This window comes from Eutrigla gurnardus (genome assembly GCF_963514095.1).
Source record: "Eutrigla gurnardus genome assembly, chromosome: 18".
Taxonomy (NCBI): Eukaryota; Metazoa; Chordata; class Actinopteri; order Perciformes; family Triglidae; genus Eutrigla; species Eutrigla gurnardus.
Window position 1 is genome coordinate 8,750,537 of NC_139929.1, and position 26,065 is coordinate 8,776,601.

Here is a 26,065-nt window from a genome sequence, read left to right on the forward strand (position 1 = left end):
GCGGGGAGATGGATTCCTCTGTTCTCATGTCAGAATATTTTAATGTGTCATCAAAGTGGCAGCTCATTTCTGGCACAGCGGAAACACTGAGCCCGAGCCAAACACTCGGAACAAGAAGTCTGAGGGGTAATATTAGCATACTGCCTCCACGCTCCGACACGACAACCAATTCAGACAAGACTTTATTTATGGTGCAGGAGATTGTGGACCTTTGTGCCGCTGGCATGAAATAGAGATTGCGGCAACACAGAGTGCGGATGCGTGTAGAGAGTGTCGGGAGTTTGCGAGAGGCGGCGTGGGTTCCTTTCTCTATTTCGAGTGGAGCGCCTGTTAAACCCGAGCTGTGTTTAAACACACGCCCGGGTTTATCAGGCCTGTATTCCTCAGAGCATCCAAGAAACCGTTTTTTTTCTCTTCTTCCATATTTCAACATTTGCAAGGAAACCACGAACGTTTGGATGCAAGTTAAAAGAAGGATTTGACATTTTGGGAAGCGTGTCGGAGCAAGATGAGGAGATCAACGGGCTCTAAATCTCTGCTCCCTGTATAGAAATCAGTCCGGGGAATTAGCACAAAGACTGGGACCTGGTGGGAACACTTAAAAGAAAAGTTGTGGGAAAAAACAACTTGTGCACGTGCTGCATCTTGTTTAAATCAACGTCTGAAGGTTTATAAAAAGGTCGTTTTTTTATCCGTCCTGTGCTAAGCAGCAAATCAGAAGTCTAAAAGTCATTCAAAAATGATATTTCATCATCCGACTCAGAGTGAGTGGGTTTGTGGTTTTGAAGCCTTGAGTTCAGCATTTTGGTCGTCGCTATCTCAGAATTGGTGGAGATGAAAAAAGAAGGTAAATATTGGATTTGTATTCATCAGGTGACCAGAACGAAGACTCCAAATGAAGTGTATTTCCCCTTATAATTAAATAAATGACTCAAAGTAAAGTCACGTAGAGACGTACCGAGTTACTATTTTAGTGTCATGTTTTGGGGTTGTAAAATGAATAAGCACAATTTTCAGTAGAATGAGTTTGAATTTTGTAGTGTGTTCAACAAACACAATATGTGTTCATTTGTGAGCTTCAGAGGTGCTAGCAGGCAGATATTGTTTGGACAGAGCAGCTAGCTGTTCCCCCTGCTTCCAGCCTTTATGCTATGCTAATTGTAACGGACAAATATGAGAGGTATCAACCCTCTCACCTAATTCTTGGACAGAAAGCCAGAAAGCACATATGCCAAAAACACGAAACTATTTCTCAAACACCACAGAGGAACTACAACTGTCGCATCACAACACTCAGAATGAAACCACCTGACTCGTCAGGCCTACAGCTTCTCTGAACTGCTGTTAGAGGGAAAGCAGTTGCACTTGGCTTGTTTCGCACCTCGGTGTCCACAGTCTGTGTGACTCATTTCCTTTGTGGAGGGTCTGAGCGCTTCAGAGGGAAGAAGGGCCGAAACCACACGGTCGGGCTGCAGCCTGTTCACGGCCGCAGAGAAAACACATTCAACACGCTTGGCAGTCAAACTGACAGTCCGAACTCTTAAAGCCTTTTCCGAGAGCTGAAAAAACATTCAAATGAACAAACACTGCAGACGTGTACTCAACAGGATGGTACAAACAAGGGTGTGCATTTAAATAAATCATTAGGAAAAAAACAAATAATATTCTTTAAAGAAAGATATTTGTGTAACTTGTTATTTTTACATCAATGTATGTAAAATGTACATTAATGAATCAATACCATACAATTAATGTTAGATTTACACTAAATATCGAGTAAGTGAAAGTAAATAAATGTGTCATAGATTCTCGTCCGTTGTTGCAAAATGGACATTTGTTTTCAATGAATCTGTTTTCCACTTGTTCCAACTTGTGATTAAGTGTTCATGTCGTTTCCTGTTCTTGATTACTTGGAAAGCGGAGTCACCTTTCAGAGAAGCAGGCTGTCGGGCGGCCGGCCTCACACCTGTTGTCTGCCGCCACGGGGAGACACAATAGCGTGATCCGTGTTAACAGGCCCCGGCCTTCCGCCTGTCCAATCACAACCTCCATCGTGACATCTGACCCAGTGGTGGCCAACAGCTGCACTGTGCTTCTGGCACCGCCACACCCGTGGCGCCTTTAGATCTCCCCGATTGTTCCGGATGCATCGTGGATGCAGAGGAATCCGTTTGCAAAAAATATTTTTTGACACGCCAAGTTTGAATCCTGGCTGAGAATGTGGCCTGAATTACCAGAGAAAACAACAAAAACCTCATATTCTGGTCTGCAAGAGTGGACATTACGCTTCCAACATGCTTAGTTCCCATTACAGACTAAATTACAGCTGTGAGGAAGAGAAAGAAGCCGCAGACTCCTTTGGCACGCACATAAGTCATTTCAGGGAAACAAATGTGTCGTGAGTTTATTGGAAAAATAGCGAGATACGAGCTACAGTTGCAGCTATCTCCCCCCAGAGGACACGAGTGATTTATTCTCCCCCACGAAGCTACTGTTAACACCCAGAAAAAGAATTGATGAGAAAAACAACTTTATTTCACGTCTGCACCAAAATCGCTGGCTATAGTAATGAGTAAGCATGTGGCGGGTTTTAACGCCCACCCTGCAGATTGCGAGGTGGGCCGGTTGTCTCACTGCTGCTGACTGATTTCTCTCCTCCGGCAGAAATAATCTGTGGCTGAATAATGCTGGCAGCCATCCAGCAGCGCTAAATTGGAAAAACTTGGGGAGTCGTTTGGTCTCTGATGGGAAAGTGATATCTGTACAGGGAATTAGTGTCTGTGTTGTTTTAGTCTTCCTGAGATGCTGATGCAGGATAAAGTGTGTGAGATGTACAGCTCCTTTCCTGGAGCACTTCTGCCATTTTTAACACTCAATGTTCAGTTTTTTTTTTTTTGCGTAGCAACAGCTCAGCCCAAAAAATACATATAGTTCTTCTCACTTTCAACGCTATTTCTCAATATAGATGTTTGGGTGTGAGTTTCCAAGTGTTGGAGATATTGATGTCTGCCTTTCTCTCCAATGTAATGGATCTATATGACAGCCGGCTTGTGGTGCTCAAAGTTAACAGTTGAAAAACTTAAAAGCAACGCGAGATAATCCAAGGCAGCAACCTCTGGTTCTGAAAACGTCTTGTGAACTTGCATTCTCTCTACTGGCCATCAGGGGGCGACTCCTCTGGTAGGAAAAATAAGTTGCATGGAAGTCTATGAGAAAATGACCCTTCTCACTCAGTTTATCATCTCAGTAAACATGGTGAACGTGAGTTTATGGTCTCAATCTCTAGTTTCTGGGTCCAGATGCAGTAAGGTTGGTCAGAGTAAAGTCTGTTATAAACATAGAAAGTGTTTCTTCCAAGTTTTCATTGGATTAAAATAAAAGTAGAGATAATGTGTTAATTAGTTTCCTTGGAGGGGGCAGCAGTGCTCCAGGAAGGTGGCGCTGTACAGATCACACACTTTAGTGCAGTTTGTTCTGCATCAGCGTCTCAGGGAGACTAAAACAAAAGACACTTATTTCCTGTAGCGACTCCGCTGTACAGATATCACTTTCCCATCAGAGACCAAATTACTCCCAAGTTTTCCAATTAAGCCCTGCTGGTTGGCTGCCGGCATTATCCAGCCACGGATTATTCCTGTTTGAGAAATCAGTCAGCAGCAGTGAGACTGGACCACCTCACAGTCTGCAGGGTGGGCGTTCACCCCTCCACTCTACTCCAGTGAGTGATTTTTGGTGCAGTGCTGAAATAAAAGTTGTTCTCACAGCAGCTCTGCTGGACGTTCTGTGGGACCATGACGTGATAACACTGCCCGTTTTAGAGGTCTTTTATTATGGACAGATGAAGGCACATCTGAGCAATAATGATGCTGCTGAATCAGAAGTGCTCACTAACACGGGATTAAACCGATTTGTGAACCAAATGGGTGAAATAAGCCTTTTGGGTGCTTCGGAAAGAGTCTTAAATCTTTTATTTCAAATGGTGAAAACATTTTCTGTCAAATGAAAAATCTCGAGATGGATATTGTACTAAAGACACACACACACACACACACGCACGCACACACACACACACACAAATGACACAGAGTCCAACGATTCACATTTAATGCCCTGGGCTTTATTTTAGTGAGAGTTCTGTCACATTTTTTTAGTCTTTTCAGCCTCCAGGTGGGACAAGTAAACCTCAAGGATATATCCTGCCATTGGACTGGGCATTCAGATTCTGACAAAGACGAGAAGCACTACTAAGTAATGCTGCCTTTGTGCCTAACTCTTCACAGAAGAGAGTACATATAATTCCCCAAAGGAAGGCACCCAATACTTGTGGTTTTTGGCCTTGCAGCCGTCTGGAGATTATTTTTTCAAAAAAAAAATTAAAAAAAAAATAATGAAGGAAAAAAAAGGTGAAGAGGAGAAAACTGCTATTTTCTCACCACCACTCCATCCCCTCATTAGCATTTTTTTTGTTATTAAAAACTGGAATGATGAAACACGTACAGCGATTACTGCCCATTCACCTCCCTTATCACCTATGCATGAACAAGTAACAAATCAACAAAAGAATGAAGTCTTTCAATTAACGAAAAGCTTACAATCAAGTTCACCACAAGAAAAAAAAAAATACAAAAATAACTGAATTTTTGTTTTACAAAAATGTTTGTGGGGGGGAGAAAAAAAACAAATATAAAGGGGACTCCGCTTGCATGAAAATGAAGAACCCCTTTAAAAAACAAATAAAATACAAAAGCAGCATTAATATTTATCAAAACCATGAACAAAAACGTCACAAAAAATAGTGCTTTAATCAGAAGCAGCAGAGGCTTCTGGGAAGAGACTTCATCCCTGTTTTGTTACTTGTGTTTGGGACAATGTTAATGGAAGCTCCCAGGAAGAGAGGAGCAACTCTCTTCAGGTGAACCAGTCAACACAACAACACCGCCTCATCTTCATCCTCCTCCTCCTCCTCCTGGCTCTCCTGATCTGTATCTATGTCACCAATCGATTTTCACATGATCCACAGAGAGAAGCACAGGGACACAAAATAAATGGGGGGGGGGGGGGGGGGGGACCTGCTTTGTGTTCACAATATACAAAAATACCCAGGAGTCCGTAGCTACCTAACATTTACTACAGCACAGGAACCAACAAAGGTACAGTGTACAAATAAAAAAAAACAAAAGAACAAAACAAAACAAAAAACTGTAAACACAGCACAATAAATAGATAAAAACAGCAGGCTCCGCACCATGCAAATGATGTGATAAAACTCTTCTCTATACAACTTCCACATCTCTCACACTCGCCACAAGTTACTTGGCTTACTTATTTTTTTTTCCTTTAAGTTTGACTCCCAAGTGCAAAACATCACAAATGGACAGTTCTGTATTCAAGTAATATATACAAGGGGGATATTACAAATATGTAGTTACTGTACAGATACTAATTTTGCCATATTCATAATTTACAGATGTCAATCTTTTACTTTTAACAAAACAAAACAAAACAGTTTAAAAAGTATGAGAGATGAGAATTGCAAGCGAGCGGCCGCGGCCTCCCGTCGTTCTGTCAGTCCGCGTCAGAGTCCTGCTGTCCCTTTTGCATTCCTGATGCTACGATGCACAGCACCTAAAGAGTGGACTCTTCAATGCACCGCTACTACGTCACCTCCATGGCCACTGTGTTGTCTGCTATACTGTTCAGTGCTGGCTTGTCTTCGTCGTGATTATCCCTGTGGAGGAGAAGAACGTTTACTTCGTCAGTGCGGCATCTTTAACGGTCCTCAGTCAACAGATCTCTTCTCTCAGGAGGAATTATGTAGATAAAAAGTATTCTATACCGCTAACACAAGAGACAATTACGCAATAAAGTTATCTTCTGCATATTCTCGTTTTATTCTTTATTAAGGTGCGTTCCCTGTTGTGTCTGGAACATGGAGGGGTTGTTAGAGACAATGCCATAAGGAACCATCATCTCATCGCCCACTTCTGTGTGGCTTCTTTGCAGCTGTGTAAACTAATTACAGCCTGTGGCTAAACGTCTACTTATTCATCATCAGTAGGAAGTAATTCAAAATCTCTCCTCTTTTGTCGATTCTAATAGCGATGCCGTAGTGGCGTAGCGGAGCCTCACCTTGAGCCCATGTCCATGGACGATGCTCCGGAGACTTTGGGCATCTGCAGGTTGGTGGTGGCCGACAGCTTTAAGGCAGAGGGTGGCACGCTGCCGAGGGTCCGGGGAATGTGGCGTCCGGCCAGGCTGGCGGCCGACAGACAGATGTTGTTCCCGATGAGGACCTGAGTGGTGGCGGGGGCGGTGGAGGCAGCGCTGCATCCCAGGATCCCCAGCGCTGCTGCTGCGTGGGCGCTGGGGGTGGAGGTGAGGGAGGTGGGGACGGCGTTGGCGGGTGAAGGGGTGGCAGAGTTGGAGGAGGGCTGGAGGAAAGTCGGGGCCATGGAGGTGGTTGTGTGTGTCGACTGGTTGGTCTGGTGATGGGCTGCGGTGGTGCTGGAGAGATGCAAGCCTTTGAAAACACCTGGGGGAATAGAGGAACGGGCTTTTAAATGCAAATTAACACAACAAACAAGATCAATGTCTCTTTGAATATTTTAGATATCAAGATTTTGACAAATTATAAGGTATATAAGGCGCCCCGGCACAATCTAATGCAATCTAATACAAGAGGCAAGCAATAAATCCCCTCTTTGTGAGGCTTACAATGTTTTGTTGATGCCATCAGTGTTTATGCACATGAAAGATCATTTTAAGACCAATGGAAATGGTGTTGGAATAACGGCATTTTATTCAAAAGTTTATTAATATTCCCAGAATAATAATCCTTCTTGGGTTTTTTTAAATTTATTTATAAAAAGGAGTTTTAGAGGCTCCGAGAAGGAAGAAGAAGTGAGAAAAAATTTATTAATTTCAAGTAAGCGAAATATCTTCCATATTCCATGAGTATAACCCCTCAGGGAGCGGAGCCCAATAGTACAACATTTAACAGACTGAAGTCGATCTTCCTTTCTCCGCTGAGAACCAAGACAGAAGTAAAAACTGTTTTGATCTAATTAGCAAAATAAGTGACACTCACCTGCACCTGCCATGACCCCGTTGACCCCACTAGCCAGCACCAGCTCCTCTTTGGACTTGAAGGCCAGCAGCTGGTCCGTGGTGACGAGGGCCGACGCAGCAAACTGGGCGCTGGCCTGGTCCAACGTCTTGGACACAAGTGCCTACATGGAAACCAGACAGAAAACATGTGGGCCCGTGCCAGAGCCTTGACCGCTCCGCTAAAACGTATAAAAAGCGCTGCAAATGCAGAGTCAGCACCACTTCTGCCAGACAGGAACTGAGCCAGTGCATTAATACTGCTCGTGGGAATGAGGATGTGTCCCATATCCTAAGGATGGGTGAGCTGACCTTCAACTGGAAATTATTTCCATATTGGTAGAACTCAGGCTGGCTCAGTGTTAACCAAGCTGATCGTAAACATAAGAAGTGCACTAAGTGATGAGACGAAATGTCTGCCACTACTTTTACACTCGCGCTTTCAAAGCGCGTCCAAACAGTTTAACTAGGAGCACAGGCTCTCAGCTGTGTGTCCATCACTACTAACCTGTGTGTTGGTATTTGTTGCAGGGTTGTTGGCTTGTTGCTGTTGCTGCTGCTGTTGGCTCTGCTCCAGCTGCTGTTTCTGCATCAGGGCCAGCTGCTCCTGGTGCTGCTGGTACTGCTCTGCGGTGAACACTGGACAGGAAGGATGAGATGCACCGGTCAAGACCAGAATGTGGACATTGTTTACCGTGTGGCTCGGTCGGTTTACTTGGCATTTGACATACTGACAATAGATGCCAAAAAAGGTACTTGTAGTAAAACAACTAATTGTTGTACTGTATCCTTTTAAGACGAGATGATGTCTTATTAATGATATATGATATTAAAGGCCATTTAGTCTCATCAAACAGAATTCCTTTGCTCCCAAAATGCTCATCAACTGATGTGTCACACAAGAGTGATTTTCTGTGTAAAGAAAAGCGATACCTCAGTGGGCTTTCAAACAGAAACACAAGGGTCTAGTTGCGGTGGGCGTGTTGCCACAGGGTTCACGGTAAAGAAAATAAAAACATAAGCTGGAAGGCTTATCCACACAAAGTCACAAACAGAACGGTTTGTACTACTGAGGCCTGTTTGTACAGCTCTCACTCAAACTTACACTAAAGTACAAGGTACACGCTACAAGGTATTCCACCTGGGGGGTCGTGTGTGGGGTCAGCACAGTGTGCTGTTGGGTAACTGTTATGAACAGAGTAGAGCCACCAACAATCACCCAACAGTATAGTTACTAAGGCTGCACAATGAAACTAATATTAATCCTGATCAATATGTGGGCTTCCCACAATTAAATGAACACCATCAACTGTAGTATTGCAAGACTGGGCGACATGGAAATAAATCAAAGATCACAACATTTTTAATTAAAAAAATGTAACACTTTGATATCAATACTGCGACGACATTGTAGGGCAGAATGCTGGCGCTTTTACAAAATATTTACGTAATGAGATTTTTGTTATTCAGTAAAATCAGATACAATGACTGTGGTTTAAGGACAGGATTGTGATTAAAAAAAAAAAAACACGCTCACAATAAGCTGATCGCGCTCAATTTCCATTATCAGGATAATCCTAAATATCATCAAGAGTGACATGAAAAAGCTGTGTTGCTCACTATCGTGGTAGACAAGTGAAAAATAGTAGTAATAATAAATAAATAAAATACTTATGTCTTTCCCTGAACTACAATGAAAAGTAAAAACAGGCCTTTGTGTTGAGCAGACAAAAAAACCCCCCAAACAAACACACAAACAGTATTTTAACCCCATTCGTTTGTCAGTTCACCTGTTGGGCACTGCCACGATGCCCTAGAGCAAGGCACCGGACTCTCAAACTGTTCCCCAGGTGCTGTATAGTAGCTGCACACTCCTCCTAATGCTAGGATAGGTTAAATGTTCTTTAATATCTTGCTCAGCCCAACATGATTAGTGACCCCCCCCCCCCAAAAAATGCACTTCTATGTTCTTACCTCTAGCACTTTGATCATAGCTTTCTATTCTTGCTGAACAGCTACCACTTTCTATTTTTTTGCCAGCAATTATATGTTGTGGTTTCTTTCTTCTGACAAATGTATTTATTCTAAGTCGCTTTGAACAAAATCGTCTGCTAAATGCCCGAAATGTTTATGTAAATTAGTGCCTTGCTCATTGGAAATCCCGCTGCATATCAAATCAAGTGCCTCCTAAACTGTCAGCCACCTTCCTACACAGGGCTCCGTGGCTGAGTAAGTGAGTCACTGACTGATCGAACCATTGTTCCGTTGAATGACGTAGACCTACGACGTCACCATTGCTCGTGAAGCTGTGCACAGTCGTCAGAACAGCAGAAACAGTCGCATTCAAGTCTCGGCAACAAGGACATCACTCACTGCAGTTTTTGTGAAATGCAAAGCTCAACACGTCTAGAGGGCACAGAATACAGTGGATCCAAAAACTAAAGAGTTCACTGTTTATCAGAGCCTGAACTGTAAATCCCCCACAGCAGAGCAGCTGCACCTAACGTTAGCATGCCTGCAGCCAGCGTGTAAACAATCCAACTTCCACTTATTAGACAGCAAAACTATGTGAATCATCACCGACTTCATCAACATGTTTACTCCTCACAAACATGATATTCAGTCACCACAACAATGTGTGAGATTTATTAGTATGTTCGACACTTTAGTATGACCAGAATTCATAAATTACAGACTGTTAATTATAAATGGCTTTCTCTAGTACCACCAAAACAGAGCAACACTCACTCATACCTCTATGCTGTGGGCGTACTCGATAAAGCCCTGATTATGCTTCCGCGTAGTGATCACGCAACGGCAACGCAACGGCCACGCAGTTGCTGGGAGACCGTGATGGTTCTGCGTTGGGTTTACGTGTCGAAATGCAATTCAATGCCACACCGGTAAAGGGCGCTATGTTTTTTGTAAAGACTGACCGACCGACCGAGACTCTTGCCGTATATCGTCGTAGCCTCGTTATAGCGTATTTGTTTACTTTCCGGCTTTAAACGTCCACAATTTTTCAGAACTTGGTGTTTTATTTCTTTGTGCAAAAGCGAGAAGGTGCAAACAATAAAACAAGGTGCAAACAATAAAAGTAGCCTTTTAAAAGTTTAAATGGCGGTGTTTATGAGTGGAAACTGGATAGCGGTCTCCAGCGGATGTAGTTAGCGGACCAATCACAGCCAATGCCGCTGCGTTGGTGTTGCGTCGCCTCGACGCGCGTCTAGGATTTTTGGGAGGCACACGTCAGGCCCTTGCGTTGGACGTAAGGGGGGTCCGCAAGGACGTAAGGGGTCCGCAAGCCCCCTTGCGTTGTGTCGACGCGGAAGCATAACTCAGCCTTAACAAATACAATGTGTTTTCAGCCTCAATCCACTTTAATTACTGATATAACCCTCAAGGTCTATTAAACGACCATTTATTATTTCATCCATTACAGCTATCAATCACAAGGATGAAAAATTGTTTGAAAATCAGGGATTTTGCCAATGAGCACTATGTCTGGACAACCACCCTGCTAAGAAGCTCTTTACACAGCAGTTACCACAAACTACAACAGGTTTACAGCAACAACAAAGAAACAAATTCCACAAATACAATTTTCATTCCTCACAAGATCTGAAGGAGGAAAGGAAATCCTTACTGGAATTACAGTTCATAAGTGGGTTAGTCACTCGTTCTCTGCATTTCGTTTGTTCCAAATTAAGTTGGTAAGAAACAACAACAACATCTGTCTGCCATATTAAGTGCAATCGATTATCCTTTTTTATTCTTTTTTTTTTAATTCCTTATGAATTCTCCTTCACATCTTTCGCTGACCTCATCACTTTTTTCAATCAAGGCCAAGAAAAGGTGGTTGGAAAAGACAATGTATGTACATTTTTTGACTATTTGACTGCAGCCCAGGGTTCAGATAAACTCATATCATATCCCTTGTAATTTGCCTGCCAGTCTACTATGTAACCAAACCAGCCCAATGTGGATGAAATATTCACCAACTCTTTTCTACCACCACCAGCCCAGCCTCATTCCAGCTCGTCTCATGAATCTATTTATACAAGACCATTTCTAATTGACTCCCCCAAGCCATGGGAGCTGGAATTAATGTATTATAATATGGAGAGAGGTGTTGAAAACAGAACGTTTGTGTGATTTACCAGCAGCATGGGGAACCAGAAATCTAGCTTTGAGGTGCCTCATCTTAATGGGATGCACAACAGCAGCAGCGAGCCTGAACTAAACAACGCTGAGCTGGATTTTAAGTCCAACTTTTTCATTTCAACCATTGAATTACGCATGCATAAAATCAAAACAATAGCACCACACATCATGTATGCATGGAGAATGTTTTCCAACTGCACCCATGTAAACCACAAAGGCATTTTCATTTGTTTTCTGCACGGAGATTAAGTCTTACAGAGGGGATCCTCTAATGGTCAAAGCAGGCAGCCTCTCCTGCCATGCCATCCAGATGAGCTCTGACTAATCTTGGGTAGCTCAAATCAAGGAATATGATTCTGAGAAAAACTTCCACTAACTTCCACTAACACCATACAGGTACCAGCTGCTAAAACTCACAACAAAAACTGAAACATTTTCAGTCAACTTCTATGGAGGAGTGATTCGAGCCGTGCCTCTCAGCAGAAAATAATCCACCTGCTTAATGCCATGAGGAGCTACGTTAAGAGAGGAGGTTCGATAATGTAACTCAGAGTATGCCAGCAAGCAGAAATACACCACTCACTGCCTCGGCAGCACCATGACCAAACTATCCGATGCAGGTATTGATACAAGAGAGATTTTGGCCTTGAACGTAACACCTCTGTCCAGAGCAACCAGCAACCAATACGCTGGAACCGGAGATAGTGGAACAACATCGTCATCATGCCAAGCAACACACCTCCACCAAACAAATAAAGGCAAGCCACTACAAGCAGTTATCAAAGTCAACATACTGACGTAAGTCAAATGTCAATAACCAAAACTGAATGTCATTGTTAAATAAGTGCCCACAAAAATAATCCAAGATTACACTCTAGGACAATTTAAAAGACAACCTATGACCGGGCTAAAACCAATAAATACAAATAAGAACAATCTGAAACTGTCATGCAATAAATAAAAGAGACACAATCCAGTCACCACAGAATGGCCTAAAACATGTCAGAGCACACACAAAAAGAAAGTACCTAGTTTTAAAAGAGATGGTTATTGACATCTGGTAACAGCAGCTGCCGAATGAACCAACTTAATTCTTTACTGATGCTCGGGCAGAATTCAACGGCTCCAATCACAGCACAAATTGCACAAATGGCCATCAAGCTTGGGTAAGTTTACTTCCATAAATTACTGCCAGAATGTTGTAGAATGACATCTTAACAAAATTATATTGAATTGATCCCTTTGCTTACAATGCAATAAAGCAACTAATTCAACTGTTCCACTTCTTGTTCGGACAAATGAAAATATTTGCTGTACAATTTTAAGACATAAAATGCCAAAGATGTAAAACAGCACACTGAGCAGCATGACAGGGGAAACAACTGACTCACCATTGACAGGGGCTGGACCAGTGCGGTTCTGGGAGCTGGCTCCTCCAGACAGGGTCCGGGTTAGTCCTGACACTGTCCGGCTAAAATCCCTAAATCCTCTGCGAGACAAGTCTCCTCCACCCAAGGGGTGATGAGATAGCGTCCGTGGTCTGAAGTGCCTCCAGCGGCAAGATTTAATGTTCAAAAGAATCTGGCTGAGGTCCTTGGGTGTTGGCGATGATGAAAACAACGGTAATGGAGAAGGGGGGGCGTGGGAGGAGCTGGTTGGGTCCGAGGTATTGGTTTCTGAGGTACTGGCGTTGGGGTCGCGGAGTGGAGAACTTGGAAGTGGTGAGGATAGCGGCTCAGGCTCCGGGTCAGAGTCCAGATTCTGACAGATGCTGTCTAGATCTGTGTGCGCTCTGTCCAACAAGATCCTGAAACAAAAGTAGAAACTTATTAGAATAAATTCCATCAGTGAGTTGTTACAAACAACCTGAGTAACTTGAGGTGAGAACAAATGAAAAAACATGCTGTAGTCATAATCAGAACATTACAACATCCTTTGGTTATGACTTAAGTATTGCACAACTCATGTAATTGCAATGTCCAGTGGGCCAATACCAACTATAGCTGGGTATTGTACAACAACAGGACAAAAACATGCAGTTCTGCCATGAGTACAGAGCAGAACACTTATGTAATGGAACAGGAGTCAAGGTTTACAGCTGGGCTGCTTAAAATCCAGAAAACAAGCTATTGCTATTCTAGAGCCTTAACAATATTGCGGTAAAACATTTTTTTTTTAGTTCGGCCTGAGGCTGGTACGAGAGCAAACTGTTAACTAAATCAAAACTGTACATACACTGGTGTTTCAAGCTGTCGTAGTGACATTGCACAGGCAAATTGCTGGTCTGCCTCAACAAACACTGCAACATAAGAATGCATCATATTGAAGAAGACTTTTAAATCAGAGACAGACTGGTCCCTTCACTTTGCCTCGGGGAAGGCGATAAGAGTGCAGACAGAAACAGAACATTGCTAATCTCGTACGTCTGTGAAGCTGACACCGCCTAACCCAGTCCGTCTCCTCGACAACATCTTACAATGCGGAAGCCACAGGCTAACTCCTCTGGTCAGTGTGCTTTATTCCATCATCTGTGTAATTACTGAGGAGATATATGACAGAGCTGCAGGATATCTTGAGGTTGAAACTCAGAGAAAGCCACGTTACATTTGTCTAGAGGCCACAGTGGCAGGTGAATACCAAAATGGTATGTCAGGTTCATCGTTTTACCAGCCAGCTTGATATTCATTATAGTGTGTGCCCGCCAAACGATCGCTGGTATCTTGCCAAAGAGTCGGTATGGTAAACAACCTCAGCAGCTACAGCCAACGCTTGCTGGCTAGATTTCCACTGCTCTGTATTTGTACTGGCAGCATTCCTACACACATTTAATTTCAGATTGATCTTTTCTCAGTCTGAATTTTCTTAACTGAATTTGTAGGTTTTCATTAAATATGATGAATGCATAAGGTACCTAGGCAACATGCTAATCATGTCACACTTGCGCTTTCCGTCACAAATCCCAGATGATAAAATAGCGGATTAAAGGCTTCACAAAATTATAAGTCATGCATCATAATTAAGCCATTTGGAAACAATCCACTTCCCTTACTGCATACCTGTGGAGCAATCCAAACATCACTGATCAAATCGCAGCAAGTATGAGGAAACCAAACAGCCAGACTGAACTCACCTGCCCCCTCGGCCCACGCGGCGGCGTGCCAAACCTATGCAGCGCCGTGGCATGTTCAGCGAGGTCAGACAGTAGCGGAAGCGTGGGTCGCCAACCCCACCCTCTGACGGGCTTACCCAGGGCCAGTTGCCACTCTGGTTTGGACGAGACTGAAGAGGGAAGCAGAAAGAGAATATAGGAAGGATGTCACATATTTAAATTGAGAACAAAGAAAGTTACTGGCAGAGCAAACAAGGCTTTGTTATTGCATTGTTTTGTCCAGCAGAGTGTGGAAGACTAACGGCCAGACCCGCCAGACCGGCCAGCCTGCTGTTGGCACTATAAATAGAAGCACAGGAGTCACGGGAGGGCACTCACAGCGTAGTAATGACAGCCGGCCTTCCTTCTGAACGCATAGCAGCCATCTGGGTCATTCTCCTCTTCTGCCTCTGAGGAACCTGAATGGATCTATACAATAAAATCAATGTTAGGAAATGAAGTTTAGGACAAGAAACCACACCCTTTTATACACCAGTCAGCATATTACTAGCCAAGTAAGGCCTTTAGTTACTTAAGAAAACTCAATATTGGCTCATCGATCGCAGCTTTTATTCTCTGTTCATGGTTTGTTCATTCTGGATGTTAATTTCCATATGAAAACAGTACTGAAATCCCATGGCAACAAAAATCAACTCACATCTCATCTGAAGTTAAATCATGTTACCTGTGAGAAGGGTTCTTCATCTGAGCTTGGGAAATCATACTGGTTGAGGTCCTTGGGATTGAACACAGAGGGCCCTGAATGTTGAGGCGCTGACAGAGGAGGGATCTTGGGTTTCTTTTCATATTTCCTTTTGGTCCGTACTGCCTCCGTCTTCTCTGGCTGTGAGGAGTGGAGGGAAACCGTGCTTAATGTATATAACACATTCTGCATAATCAGAAAGGCATTTCAAGATGCAAAGCAAAGCTGTCCGTGGCAGTCTAGTGTTGGTGGTCTATGCACAGGTGAAGAGTGTATGTAGAAACAAGCGTGTGTAAAAAGGGGCATTGATATGCAGATGGCAACATGTGCCAGATGCCTCCGCTGAGCCAGATGGCTGCTCCTCCCCTCCTCAATCCACCCGTGCCACCGTTCACCCCAACTTCCCCACTGGGACGACCCCTCCCTGTGAACAGACTCCAACTCTACTAGGATTAGTCAGATCCTATTCAGTCCTTAGACGTGGGGGACAAAGCAAACAGAGAGGCAGGGACTCTACAGCATAGAACTGCCATGTCAAATCAACGGAAGAAGTGAGGGTGAGAGTGACGAGGGAGGAAGGGGCAAGTTAACCCAAAATATGAGGGTCTGTCAACAAAAGGGAAAAGTCAACCAGCTGGTTGAGGAACAGGGAATGGGGGAAAAAAGTGGGAAATAGTAGCCTCTCTGCAGGGATAGGGGAGGGGTGTTGGAAGGTGGAGCTAATGAAATTATAATGAGAAGAGGTGACTCACAGTTCACAATACTGCTGTGTAATGAAGTGCTACATTGTCGAAGCATATGGCAACTTAGCTTTACATTAAATGCTTTCAGTTTGAAGGAGTCAGCACATAAAGTATGTACCATATCTCAATGAAACAACTTTTACCAGTGTACCATAGAGTGATACACAACTGTCAGTCTTTTGGTCGAGGGCTGCCAAAGAGTCTGGTAAAACCAATTCCTCTAACACTTAGAAATTATTTATTACATTTATTTTCTAAAAGACCCTATTTGGAAAATGTAGTCGTTGGTCTTTAGTTCTTTGGTATTTTAGGCTGTGGTTTAAGCTAAAAGCGAAATATGTGAAGATTCTTTCCTTTTTTGGAGTGGAGCAGGATGCAATCTGAGTTGAGCCGAACGGCCTAGTGTGTTTGAGAGGGGGAGCTCCGTGAGGGAACAGCTCCGTGAGCCAGGAGCGGAGATTCTCACCGCTTTACTCCGCTCATAAGCTCTGGTAGATGGTCTTACTTTCTTGTAGTCCTTCATGTCCAAGTGGTCCTGGTGTCTGTACTGGTTACTGCTGGACGAGGGGATGATGGGGATGGTGTAGACAGGCTTCACCAAAGCTCGTTGTGCCAGTGCCTCTGCCATCACCTCACTGCCATAGTCTGGCATTCCATTCCTGAAGGAGAAAGAGAAAAGGGTAGATGAGTTGGTGAGCAGAAAAGTGGGCATATTTCCAAACCACCTGCAGAATGTATTTAGAGATTATTTATGTTAAATTGGGCCACTTCACTTGTTTATCAATCAAAATAATTAGGTCCACAAGTTACAGCTGAAACAACACTAAATAAAACTCCTAAAAAGAGACACATGCTTTAAGATTCCTTTACCAACTTTTGACCAACACACTAAAAGACTAATTTGAGTGCTAAAGAAAGATTGTCTTGTGTTCCTCCATTTCTTGTAATTATAGTGATTGCCATATTTTTGTCAGAGAAGACGCAAAACATTTAATTGATTAATAAAAGAACAAATAACCTATTGAAAAGAAAATAATTAGTTGAAGCTTTAACGTCAAACATGCAATTTGCATTTACATTGACATCTACTGCAAAGCATGAAATACAAAGAAACCTGTGCATACTGTATTGTAATTCATTCTGAAATATTCAGACACATGATTGCTAATAAATGCATAATTCAACACCATATTGGCATGACCAACAGACAAAAGAACCTCAATTTCAGTGCATAGGAACAACCAAAAAACACACTACTGTCCGACTACACACATGATGCAGTACACCTGGGTCCCTCTACGCTCACATAATATCATGAAGTGGGCCGGGGAGGCTATCTATTGAGAATAGAGTAGTCCAATCTGGGAGCAAACACTGGCAGTGATGCACATGCAGAACCAGGCTGGGATAACCAGAGGAAATTGAAATGTCACTACAAATCAAAAGCACTATAAGGAGAAGGGCCCAATTTAAGCTCACACTGACAGCTGCTTTCAGAGCAAATTCATTTCATTCTCATGTCATGTTAAGATGGATCATAGAGGCTCTGCTGGGAAAACAAAGAACAACTCAAAGTAGAGCTTGGAAAAGAAAAAAAACCCCACCAAATAATACAAACATAGTTTAGTGTACTTCCAAAAAGAATGGTAAAAAGACTCTAGCAACCAGTGAAGTCAATAAGCTAATTTTCTCCTGACAGAACTGAATAAAACAGGGTGAACTCTAAATTGATAATGCATGCAAAACAGTGTAGATAACTGTGCCCCCAATTAACACAAGCAGTGAAGCCTGACTTAACAGAAAATATGTGGTTGACTCTTGACACCATCAATCTTGTGTCCTAATGGCCTCTACTTGGGATTTCAAATTGGCGAGTAAACAAAAGCCTAATCAAACATGAAGGTTAACCACATAAGCTGTTCAAAACACCGCCTGTAGTAAAGGTCTGACACGGTCACCTTCTCAGCTTTCAGGAGATAAACAATTAATGTGAAAACCTTATCAGAAACCGTTCCCAAAACACTGCTGGACGGAACGAGAGCACAGCTGCATGACATGATTTTTTTCCCCAAAAAGCGTATCTGTTCATGAACATCTGTCAACTAATTAGAGAAGTGAAGCATGCATTTATCATACTCTTGCATCGTAAATCCCAGTGAAAAAGCCTCCTAATAGCAGCTACTTGCCTAACAAGGTAGTTGATGCAGTGCTGACAAGCCGAGCTACCACCGCCAAACTCTCTCCGGGCCAATTTCACTCGCTGGTCTTTCTTACCTCTTCTCCACAATCTCCAGTGTGAGATGCAGCAGTTCCCTCTTGCTCTTTTCCCTCCTCTTGATCATCTCCAGGATGGTGACAGCTCGGCTCAGGTCCCTGCGCAGCTTCAGCATCTTCTCATAGGATGCCTCGTCATTCTTTCGGTTCTGAAAATGGAACGTCGACAGTAAACACATAAGGTTTTCCCATAAATAATGGAACTTTTTCAGAAACATGGTTACTCAGGGTTTTGATTGTTTTTAAACATTGATTTTAGGGTAACAATATTACCACTAGCTAATGTATTAGTGCACCCTACACATCAAATCTGGATTCAGGGCTATGTCTATGATAGAAGGATACCGAAAGAACAGTATTATAGCTGTATAATATCTTCAAACACCATTGCCCTTAAAGATAAAAGGATAATTTACAACTACCAGGCCACAGAGAAGCCATAATTTGCATGCCACACGCACAACAGCACAACTTTTTCCATTTGCCTTGGTGTCTGCCTCTTGGCCACAGATCCTACCTTTCTGGTCTGCATCTTCTCAGTCCGTCGGCGGAAGGCCACATAGGGGTCGCTGGTGCTAGAACCATCCCTCTTCTCCTGCTTGACGTTGGGGATCAGGGAGCCACCCTTACATGTTTTCCTCTTGCGGCTCCAGTAGTCAAACACCTCTTTGATCAGCTCATCATCCTCCTTCAGCAGCAGTTTGGCCTCCTGTAGACTGACGAGCTACATAGGAGACACCCAAGTCAAGGCAAAGGCTAAGGTCAGAGCCAAAGAGCTGTGACAATACATACAGTACTCATGTGCTGCATGTATATTCAAAACGTAAACACAGAGAGAAAGGGGGGTTTTAAGCAAGCTGTGGTAATTTAAAATGTAATGTTGCTTTTTGGCTTTCAGCAATGTGGTGGAGTCTTGTTGCCTTCAGGCACACGTCATAAACTCATACTTCTAAATTTGACAGTTGTACAGATTCAAGTAGCCAACTCATTCATCAGAGATGACAAGAATGTCATGCCGTAGCTTAAAGTAGAAAATGCAGCAGCTTTCCATTACGATTAAATAAACCAAGGACTAAGGCAAAGACCCACGACTCGAATTACCAAATTACAGGGTAAGAACCAGTATTTAATTCTCTACAGAGTAAAGCACAATCTGATCTGACTCTATAGGCTTATTTATTCTGTGTGGGGAGTTTCCATAGTATTTGTTGGCTTTATTTGAAATACCTGTTGTCCACTGCCTTTCTCCAGCCGGTCTATCATTTCTTCAAACTGCAGGGCTGTGATTTCCATTTTCTTCTTCAGCTTATTCACAAACGTCTCATCCTCTGAATCTAGGTCGTAGTCTGGCTGCTCCGTGTCCAAACTGAAAGCTGTGATATGGAGAAGAGTTGGTCACTGAAGTGATGGGAACAGACATTAAGTGAAAAGCATTGCCAGGAACATGACTGAACTACACAAACATTGCCCCTGTAAACACTGCATGAGCTGGCTGCACTGTGCATGAATCTAAGGACTTACCATTAAATAATTATGACACATTTAATCATACTTAACACTTCATTACTGAGCAGAGAAAGCTACGCTCAACCTCACCTTGTTTTCAAACTACGACAAAACTTTGTTCAAACAATTAAACACTTTCTTTATCATGACAAAGCACTATGCTCCAACTCAATGAAGCGGTGCTTCAGGACACAAGTATCCAGGCTGGGAACTTCACCAACCACTTGCTTATAAATATTCACTGTGGCTAAGATTTTTGCCCCAACAGACAGTTTGGCCAGAATTTCCAGTCGTGGTCTGGAACATATTAGTCTGGTGAAATGCAGTGAGTGGCTGTCTGTTGAAATCCACCAGCTACTGTGACCACTGGATGAAAAAAAATATTTCTATGTTTACTGCAGTGTCACTATCAGAGACCCACTCTGCTGAACAGAAAAAAACCTGAAGCGTTTAGAAAGGAATGCAGGATTCCCCATCAGCTACCCAGATTTAAACAGTTACATACCAGAAAAACAAAACTGAGAAATAACATTGAAAATATTGGTTACAGCGGTCCCTCTGGTTTACATGTTGCTCATTCAAACAGTGCATCAATGGCGCAGTACATCCCACAGCAAAACAAACTAGCCTGTTTATGTAAGCCTGTTCTCTCCTCCAGATGAATGAACTTCTATAATCATCAGAACCAGACTGCAAACACAGCAGAGGGATGTGTGAAATTTAGCTAGTAACACTGACGATGGAAGACAGACAGAGCACTTCTTTTTTTTGGTGCAAACATATTATTTCACCTGCCAAATGGAATTTTGAAAGGAGGATACTGTCACTGCAATTCTCCTTTCAATTTCCACCGATCAACTGCTGACCCCTAATTTGTATCACCCACGGAGACATGCCAGTGCTCAAACAGTTTCTAAAAATCACACTTCAGCTGTAGGCTACACTCTAGGGACAACCACACTAACACACGTGTGTCAAGACATATGTGCCTTTCCCACATGAAACCTGCAACAATTCTGTGTTTGATTATTGGTATGGTAGCGATTTTGTAGGCCCATACATTCTTCTACATGACAAATCTATTAAAAAAAATTAGCTCCACATAGCCCAAACTGATAGACACAATTCTCTCTGAAACCATCAGACAACGGTGCATCCAAATGCCAACATCACCATATGCACACAGACCACTAACATAGCTAAGAGGATAATCCTGCTTCAAGCGGGCTGCTACTCACGCTGTATGTGAATAAGCTGCTTTGGCATCTTGAACTCCCCGGGGTAGAGGGACTCGTAGTGCGTGATGTTGCGCTCTGCCTCGGGAACGGGGATAACCATGTTGTCCCGCTTCTCGCCATACACCTGCTGCGCCGAGATGGCCCGCTGGAGATGGTGCTCCTGGAAGAGAGAGAAAGAAAACAGCTGCTTACAATAGACTGTCTGCTATGCACACTGCTGTGTAATGGGAATAAAAATGAGCAAGATTGATTTGGTCGGTGAAACAATGCTCAACGTTTCACCAAGAGTTTGACACATTTTTAATTTGTTTCCAGGAATAATGACTAGGGGAACCCAGTCTCTTTCAGAGAGGACTAAGATCCACAACACAACCAGGTATTCCATATTGCCAATATTACAGGATTAAATTAACTGGCTTGTAGCAAAAGATCTTTAAGTTATTCCACACAAGCCTCAGCACAATCAGTCTCACACAAGAAGAACTCTCATTACTTGCAGGGCAGTTTATTTGCACAATATGTTGTGGGGAAATAGTTGTTCAATGTTTAAAAATATTAACACAACAAAAAACAATTATGAATTTTATTTAAAATTGGTATTGGTCCTGAAGCTTGTTATGAGGATTACAGCGATCCCATTAAAATTAATGCAAAACGTGCTGGCAATCATCCAAAAACAAAGCATTTTAAAACAGGATAGGGCTACCACAGTCACGTATCATCCTTAATCCCTTTTACTGATTATCTACCAGAGTTTTTTCAGCCATTTCTTAGCTCTTATTTTTCTACCTGTGCGTGTGTGTGTTTGTATGAGTGAGTGAATGAGGATTGGGGGGGCAACCTAGCCGTCCAAATTGTACATGTAAAATATCTGACAGATCACATGTCCTGTTGCCTCTGTATCCCTGTTTTTATGTATCTATTCTATCTATTGTTTTTCGGTTTTGTTTTGTTCTTTTATTAATATTTTCCTCGAGGGACTACAGGTGGAAACTACCAATTTGCTAAAACCTGGCATAATGCATATTTTATTGTTGCACAACATTAATGTCTCTATTGTGCATTGTCCCTGTCTCAAAATAAAATAAATTACAAATTACCTTATCGCTGATCATTTGTCATGGCATGTCTAACCAGCCAGAACGCACGATTTTTCATAGTATGTGCTTCCATCAGAGTTCTCAATGCTGTATCTCAAGAGAAATGACTCACTGGTAGAAGAGTAATGTAGGATTCAAGGTGTTGAACAGGGCCTGAGATACAAAGAGTACCGGCGTGCATTGGTGCATCAATCCGATGCGAGTACGGAGGTGAGATTCAGTCTGTGTACTTCAAGGTGTGTGCTCCGTGGTTACGACGTCATTTTTTAACCCTGCGCAGGTAAACCTACGATCACAGCAGTGACTCGTTGTTTTCATTGCTGCAACTCCCAGCTGTTAGTCGCAAAATAAATCTGCCCTGAAAGTTTACACAAGAAATTCTTTTGCACAGTTTGACTCATGGGTTCAGAGATAAAATACCTGCAAGTTTCTCCAGCAGAAAATCTATTACTTTAACTAACTTGGCAGCAGAAGCAAGGACATTGGCAAATGAGTCACATAGTTTGACTTTTGAACTCAGCAGGCGCAGAATGTTTTCACATTAGTCTGCGAAGAAAAATCCCACACCAACATCAGTGTTTCCACTGGGATTTTTTTTCAGTAGCGGGGGCACGCCAACTCACAGCCGCCACCCCCCGCCAAAATTCTTTTACTGAAGTAATGTTATCGGTGTTATGATTCACTGGGCTATTATTTCATTAAATTATGGGTAAAGTGCAAAGTCTGGCAACAAGCAAAATTCACAAGAAGTTACCTGTGAACACGGTCTTACATGTGAACATACCAAAAAGATTTCAGAGGTTATCAAAACAAACTGATTTTGCCCATTTATAACATTAGCTTTGATTGGACCATTATTTGAAGATGCAGCTATAATTAGTTGGCCATTAATATCAATAGAGAATAAGGTTAATGATGAATGTTCTTTTAAACTAAAAATCTACTACTATGTTTGCTGGTTAAATCTACCTTTCCCTTGCTGTCTTTATCCTTACTCGTCTCTCTACCCGTCTGTCCTCGGGTGCGTGGCACCCAAAGATTCAAGAGCTGTCATGTCACATGAAAAGCCCTCGCAGTCATGTAATTGTGACTTCATGACATTTCATAAAATTCTGAAGCGGCGGAATCATTTTGCGTATATCGGAAACCCTGCACATTAATCACATACTGTTGAAAATATGCTTGAATATAATTTCTAATGGACCTTCACACCTTGATTATTGAATGACTGGAATATGCGTAGAAATAACATCTGCATCATTTACATTGCAGCTTATTTCAAATGTATGCTCACTCTGCAGTGCACAATCTTTGCAGGCCTTCTCTACACACTTGAAGCAACAGATGGCCCATCTCGCTCTAACAAGTATTTTAACAGGCTCCTACTCATTTTACACATTACAAACTTTTTTTTCACAGCCACAGTTTCTTCAGTGGATTTTGAGATATGGGTCAGTTTACCAGGACATCCAAAGTGCGGCTGGCAAATATGACCATCAACAAAACCACGTCTGTGTATGGCTAATTTTTATTAGCCGTAAAACTGTTCCAATTTTAGACAATTCCACACTTCTGTGGGAGTTTTAAGCGTTTAGGGCCTAAAGGACAATCCAAAGCCATGAAGAGCTCTCATGGAGTAACAGGAGAATCATATCAGAGCTGTGAGCTGGCAAGAAAGGACACAGCATGAGTCCAGAACTGAACCATCTGCACCGGGTAAGCTTATCAACAAGCCGTGTATTGTACACTTTCTCTACAACTAACCCACAAAGAAAACAGCTTACTGCTCTAGCCAGAGCATTGTTAAGTTCAACTTTGGGGACCTTGGGACTAAAGTATAAGTGATCCCACGAGAGGATTCAGGCAACATCCATCACCTACTGCCTGGTTGTTAGCGGCACTAAACGAGCTTGGGATTGTAAACATATACGTACCACAAACAAATTGCAGTCTATTCACACAGCGCTGGTAATTTGTCACCGCAAGCTTGCAAGTTAGTTTAAACACGATTTTGGCATGTTCACACACACACACACACACACACACACACACACGCATCACAGGTTTTGGACCCCCAAAAAAGTGGTAAATTTGGCTTTGATTGCTGCAGTGTGTGCAGACAGTCCAGCCAAGCTTGTTGAAACTTTCGCACATCCTTGTTCACTGCCCACAAATATGCAACCACCTGCATTATGCCACCAGTTTTGTGTGATCCTTAATTTAACAACCTCTTCCTCAGCCAGCATGAGACAGTTGGAATAAAACAGCAGAGGCTCTCCGTCCCCAGATCTCAGCTACTCTTAACTTTAAATGTAAAAAAAAACTAAGCTCTGAACACACACTTGAGTTGCAATAGCACTCTTGCAATTCCCTCAGCTCTTAGTCGCAGTTTGCCAGTTGAGAACAGTGCACAATCAATTTCATTTGCAGTATAGTACCAGCCTTTAGCAAAAGCTACTGGACAACTATTTTGAAAAGTCGTGTCTTGAAATAGAGGAACAGTTAAGAGTTTTAATGACATGTATGTATCATGGTAAGTGCTGGAACAGAAGTATAGATAGAAATATGTACACCAAAATAGAAACTCTGATTAACCTTAAATCACATTGTGCAAGGAGCTAAAAGTCTAAAAATTAGACACATACAACCATTTACACTGGTTATCACCGATTTATCCAACATCGGACTGTTGGAGAAAACCAAAGCATCCAGAGGAAACCAACCATATTTTGTCAAAATTGAAATGTAAAATCTTTCATCCAAACATTCATAAATATTTTATACACCATTACTCAGCAAAATCCACCTTGCATGATTACATTTGATGACAAAGACAAGAACAGACTATGGCTTCATCAAAGAGTTGTCAGCCGATATGACATGACCTTATGTAAACTCTATTCCAATGCTTAAACCAACACAGTGCCGGATTTGTTCTCTCGTGTAACTTGTCAAACACACCTTCCAAAATTTCCCTCTGTGGACCCCACTGTCTGACATGCTGATGAACCCTGAGCTTTGCGAGTTGCAGAACCTGCATGAAGAGTGGGCGCAAGAAAGCAATTAAACCTGAGCTGAGCCCAAACTTGCCGTTGCACACTTCTGTAGAGGATATCAACCTCGGCAGATTGCAGCAGGCTACGCTGAGCTGGCTCTGACTTAAAGATATCCTGATCTTTTGCAGCTGTGATGCTCACAACCAGGGTTTTCAGCTTGGGATTTCCTCTGTTGAGGAATTGGGTGAGTAGGAATACAGACCTTTTGAGAATGGCACATGGGGGGGTGTATTTATAGGACTTCTGACACATTTAAATTCTTTAAATTTCACTTTTTGCTGAAGCACTGACTAGTCTTTATTCTCAATCTCATTTGTCCCACATAATACACTTACAGTAGCCCTAGCTCCTAACTGCTCTGCCTTTCACCCCAGAAAACGAACCAATATCGAACCTCAAATTCTCCTGTTCCTTGGACACAAAATGTCCTGTGACTGCGGCGACTTCACAGTGGCAGTGCTGCTTTCTGTCACGGCCACAGATGAGAGACAAATGAAAATCTATTTTTTTTTCACAGCACCACACGCTCCTTCCATTAAATGCTCCCAAGAAAAATAGATGACTTCAACAAAAGTTGCCATGGCAACAAAAGTGTGGCCTCCAGCAGGTGTTTTCAGCTCATGCCGACCAAAAGAAGGCGAGGAAGTCTTGAGGAAGGCAATCTGCACAGTGAGCAGAGGCATACAGCGCATCTGAAATCCAGAAACCAGCAATGCTGTCTTCTTGTGTCCTTTTTATGTTCTCATGTTCTTTTCACTTTTTTGAGACAGCCCTTGTCCAATTGACCCTTGGAAACAATAGGCGGTGAGTCTCTATTTCTAACTATCAGCGCAAATGTTCCAATCACAGGCTCCCTGATTCGGCAATTGGACAAAATGTTCCTGATGGCCACCATCATGGAAAAGTATGTAGTAACTCGAGTGCTTCAACAAACTGCAACAGCCCTGAATACAAATAAAAGAAACCTGACAATTACTCTATTATGATGCAAGTTGGCTGGTTTACAGGTCAGGTGGGTATGGGTATTTA

General features: G+C 42.6%; 1 protein-coding gene across 2 annotated transcripts in view; it reads right to left on the reverse strand.

Moving 5' to 3' along the window:
- Positions 1 to 4,095: 4,095 nt before the first annotated feature.
- Positions 4,096 to 26,065, reverse strand: part of LOC311029104 (enhancer of polycomb homolog 1-like) — a 28,494-nt gene continuing 6,524 nt past the window's right edge. For both annotated transcript variants that reach the window (XM_084034038.1, XM_084034037.1), the window contains 13 exons: positions 20,881 to 21,040; positions 19,364 to 19,509; positions 18,654 to 18,860; positions 18,137 to 18,285; positions 16,368 to 16,521; positions 15,102 to 15,260; positions 14,756 to 14,845; positions 14,399 to 14,547; positions 12,660 to 13,075; positions 7,613 to 7,743; positions 7,088 to 7,229; positions 6,130 to 6,532; positions 4,096 to 5,728 (listed from right to left, as the gene is read on the reverse strand). In XM_084034038.1, the coding sequence (XP_083890164.1) occupies positions 5,656 to 5,728; positions 6,130 to 6,532; positions 7,088 to 7,229; positions 7,613 to 7,743; positions 12,660 to 13,075; positions 14,399 to 14,547; positions 14,756 to 14,845; positions 15,102 to 15,260; positions 16,368 to 16,521; positions 18,137 to 18,285; positions 18,654 to 18,860; positions 19,364 to 19,509; positions 20,881 to 20,980 (2,319 nt within the window). In that variant the 5' untranslated portion in view covers positions 20,981 to 21,040 and the 3' untranslated portion in view covers positions 4,096 to 5,655. The remainder of the gene's footprint in view (positions 5,729 to 6,129; positions 6,533 to 7,087; positions 7,230 to 7,612; positions 7,744 to 12,659; positions 13,076 to 14,398; positions 14,548 to 14,755; positions 14,846 to 15,101; positions 15,261 to 16,367; positions 16,522 to 18,136; positions 18,286 to 18,653; positions 18,861 to 19,363; positions 19,510 to 20,880; positions 21,041 to 26,065) is intronic.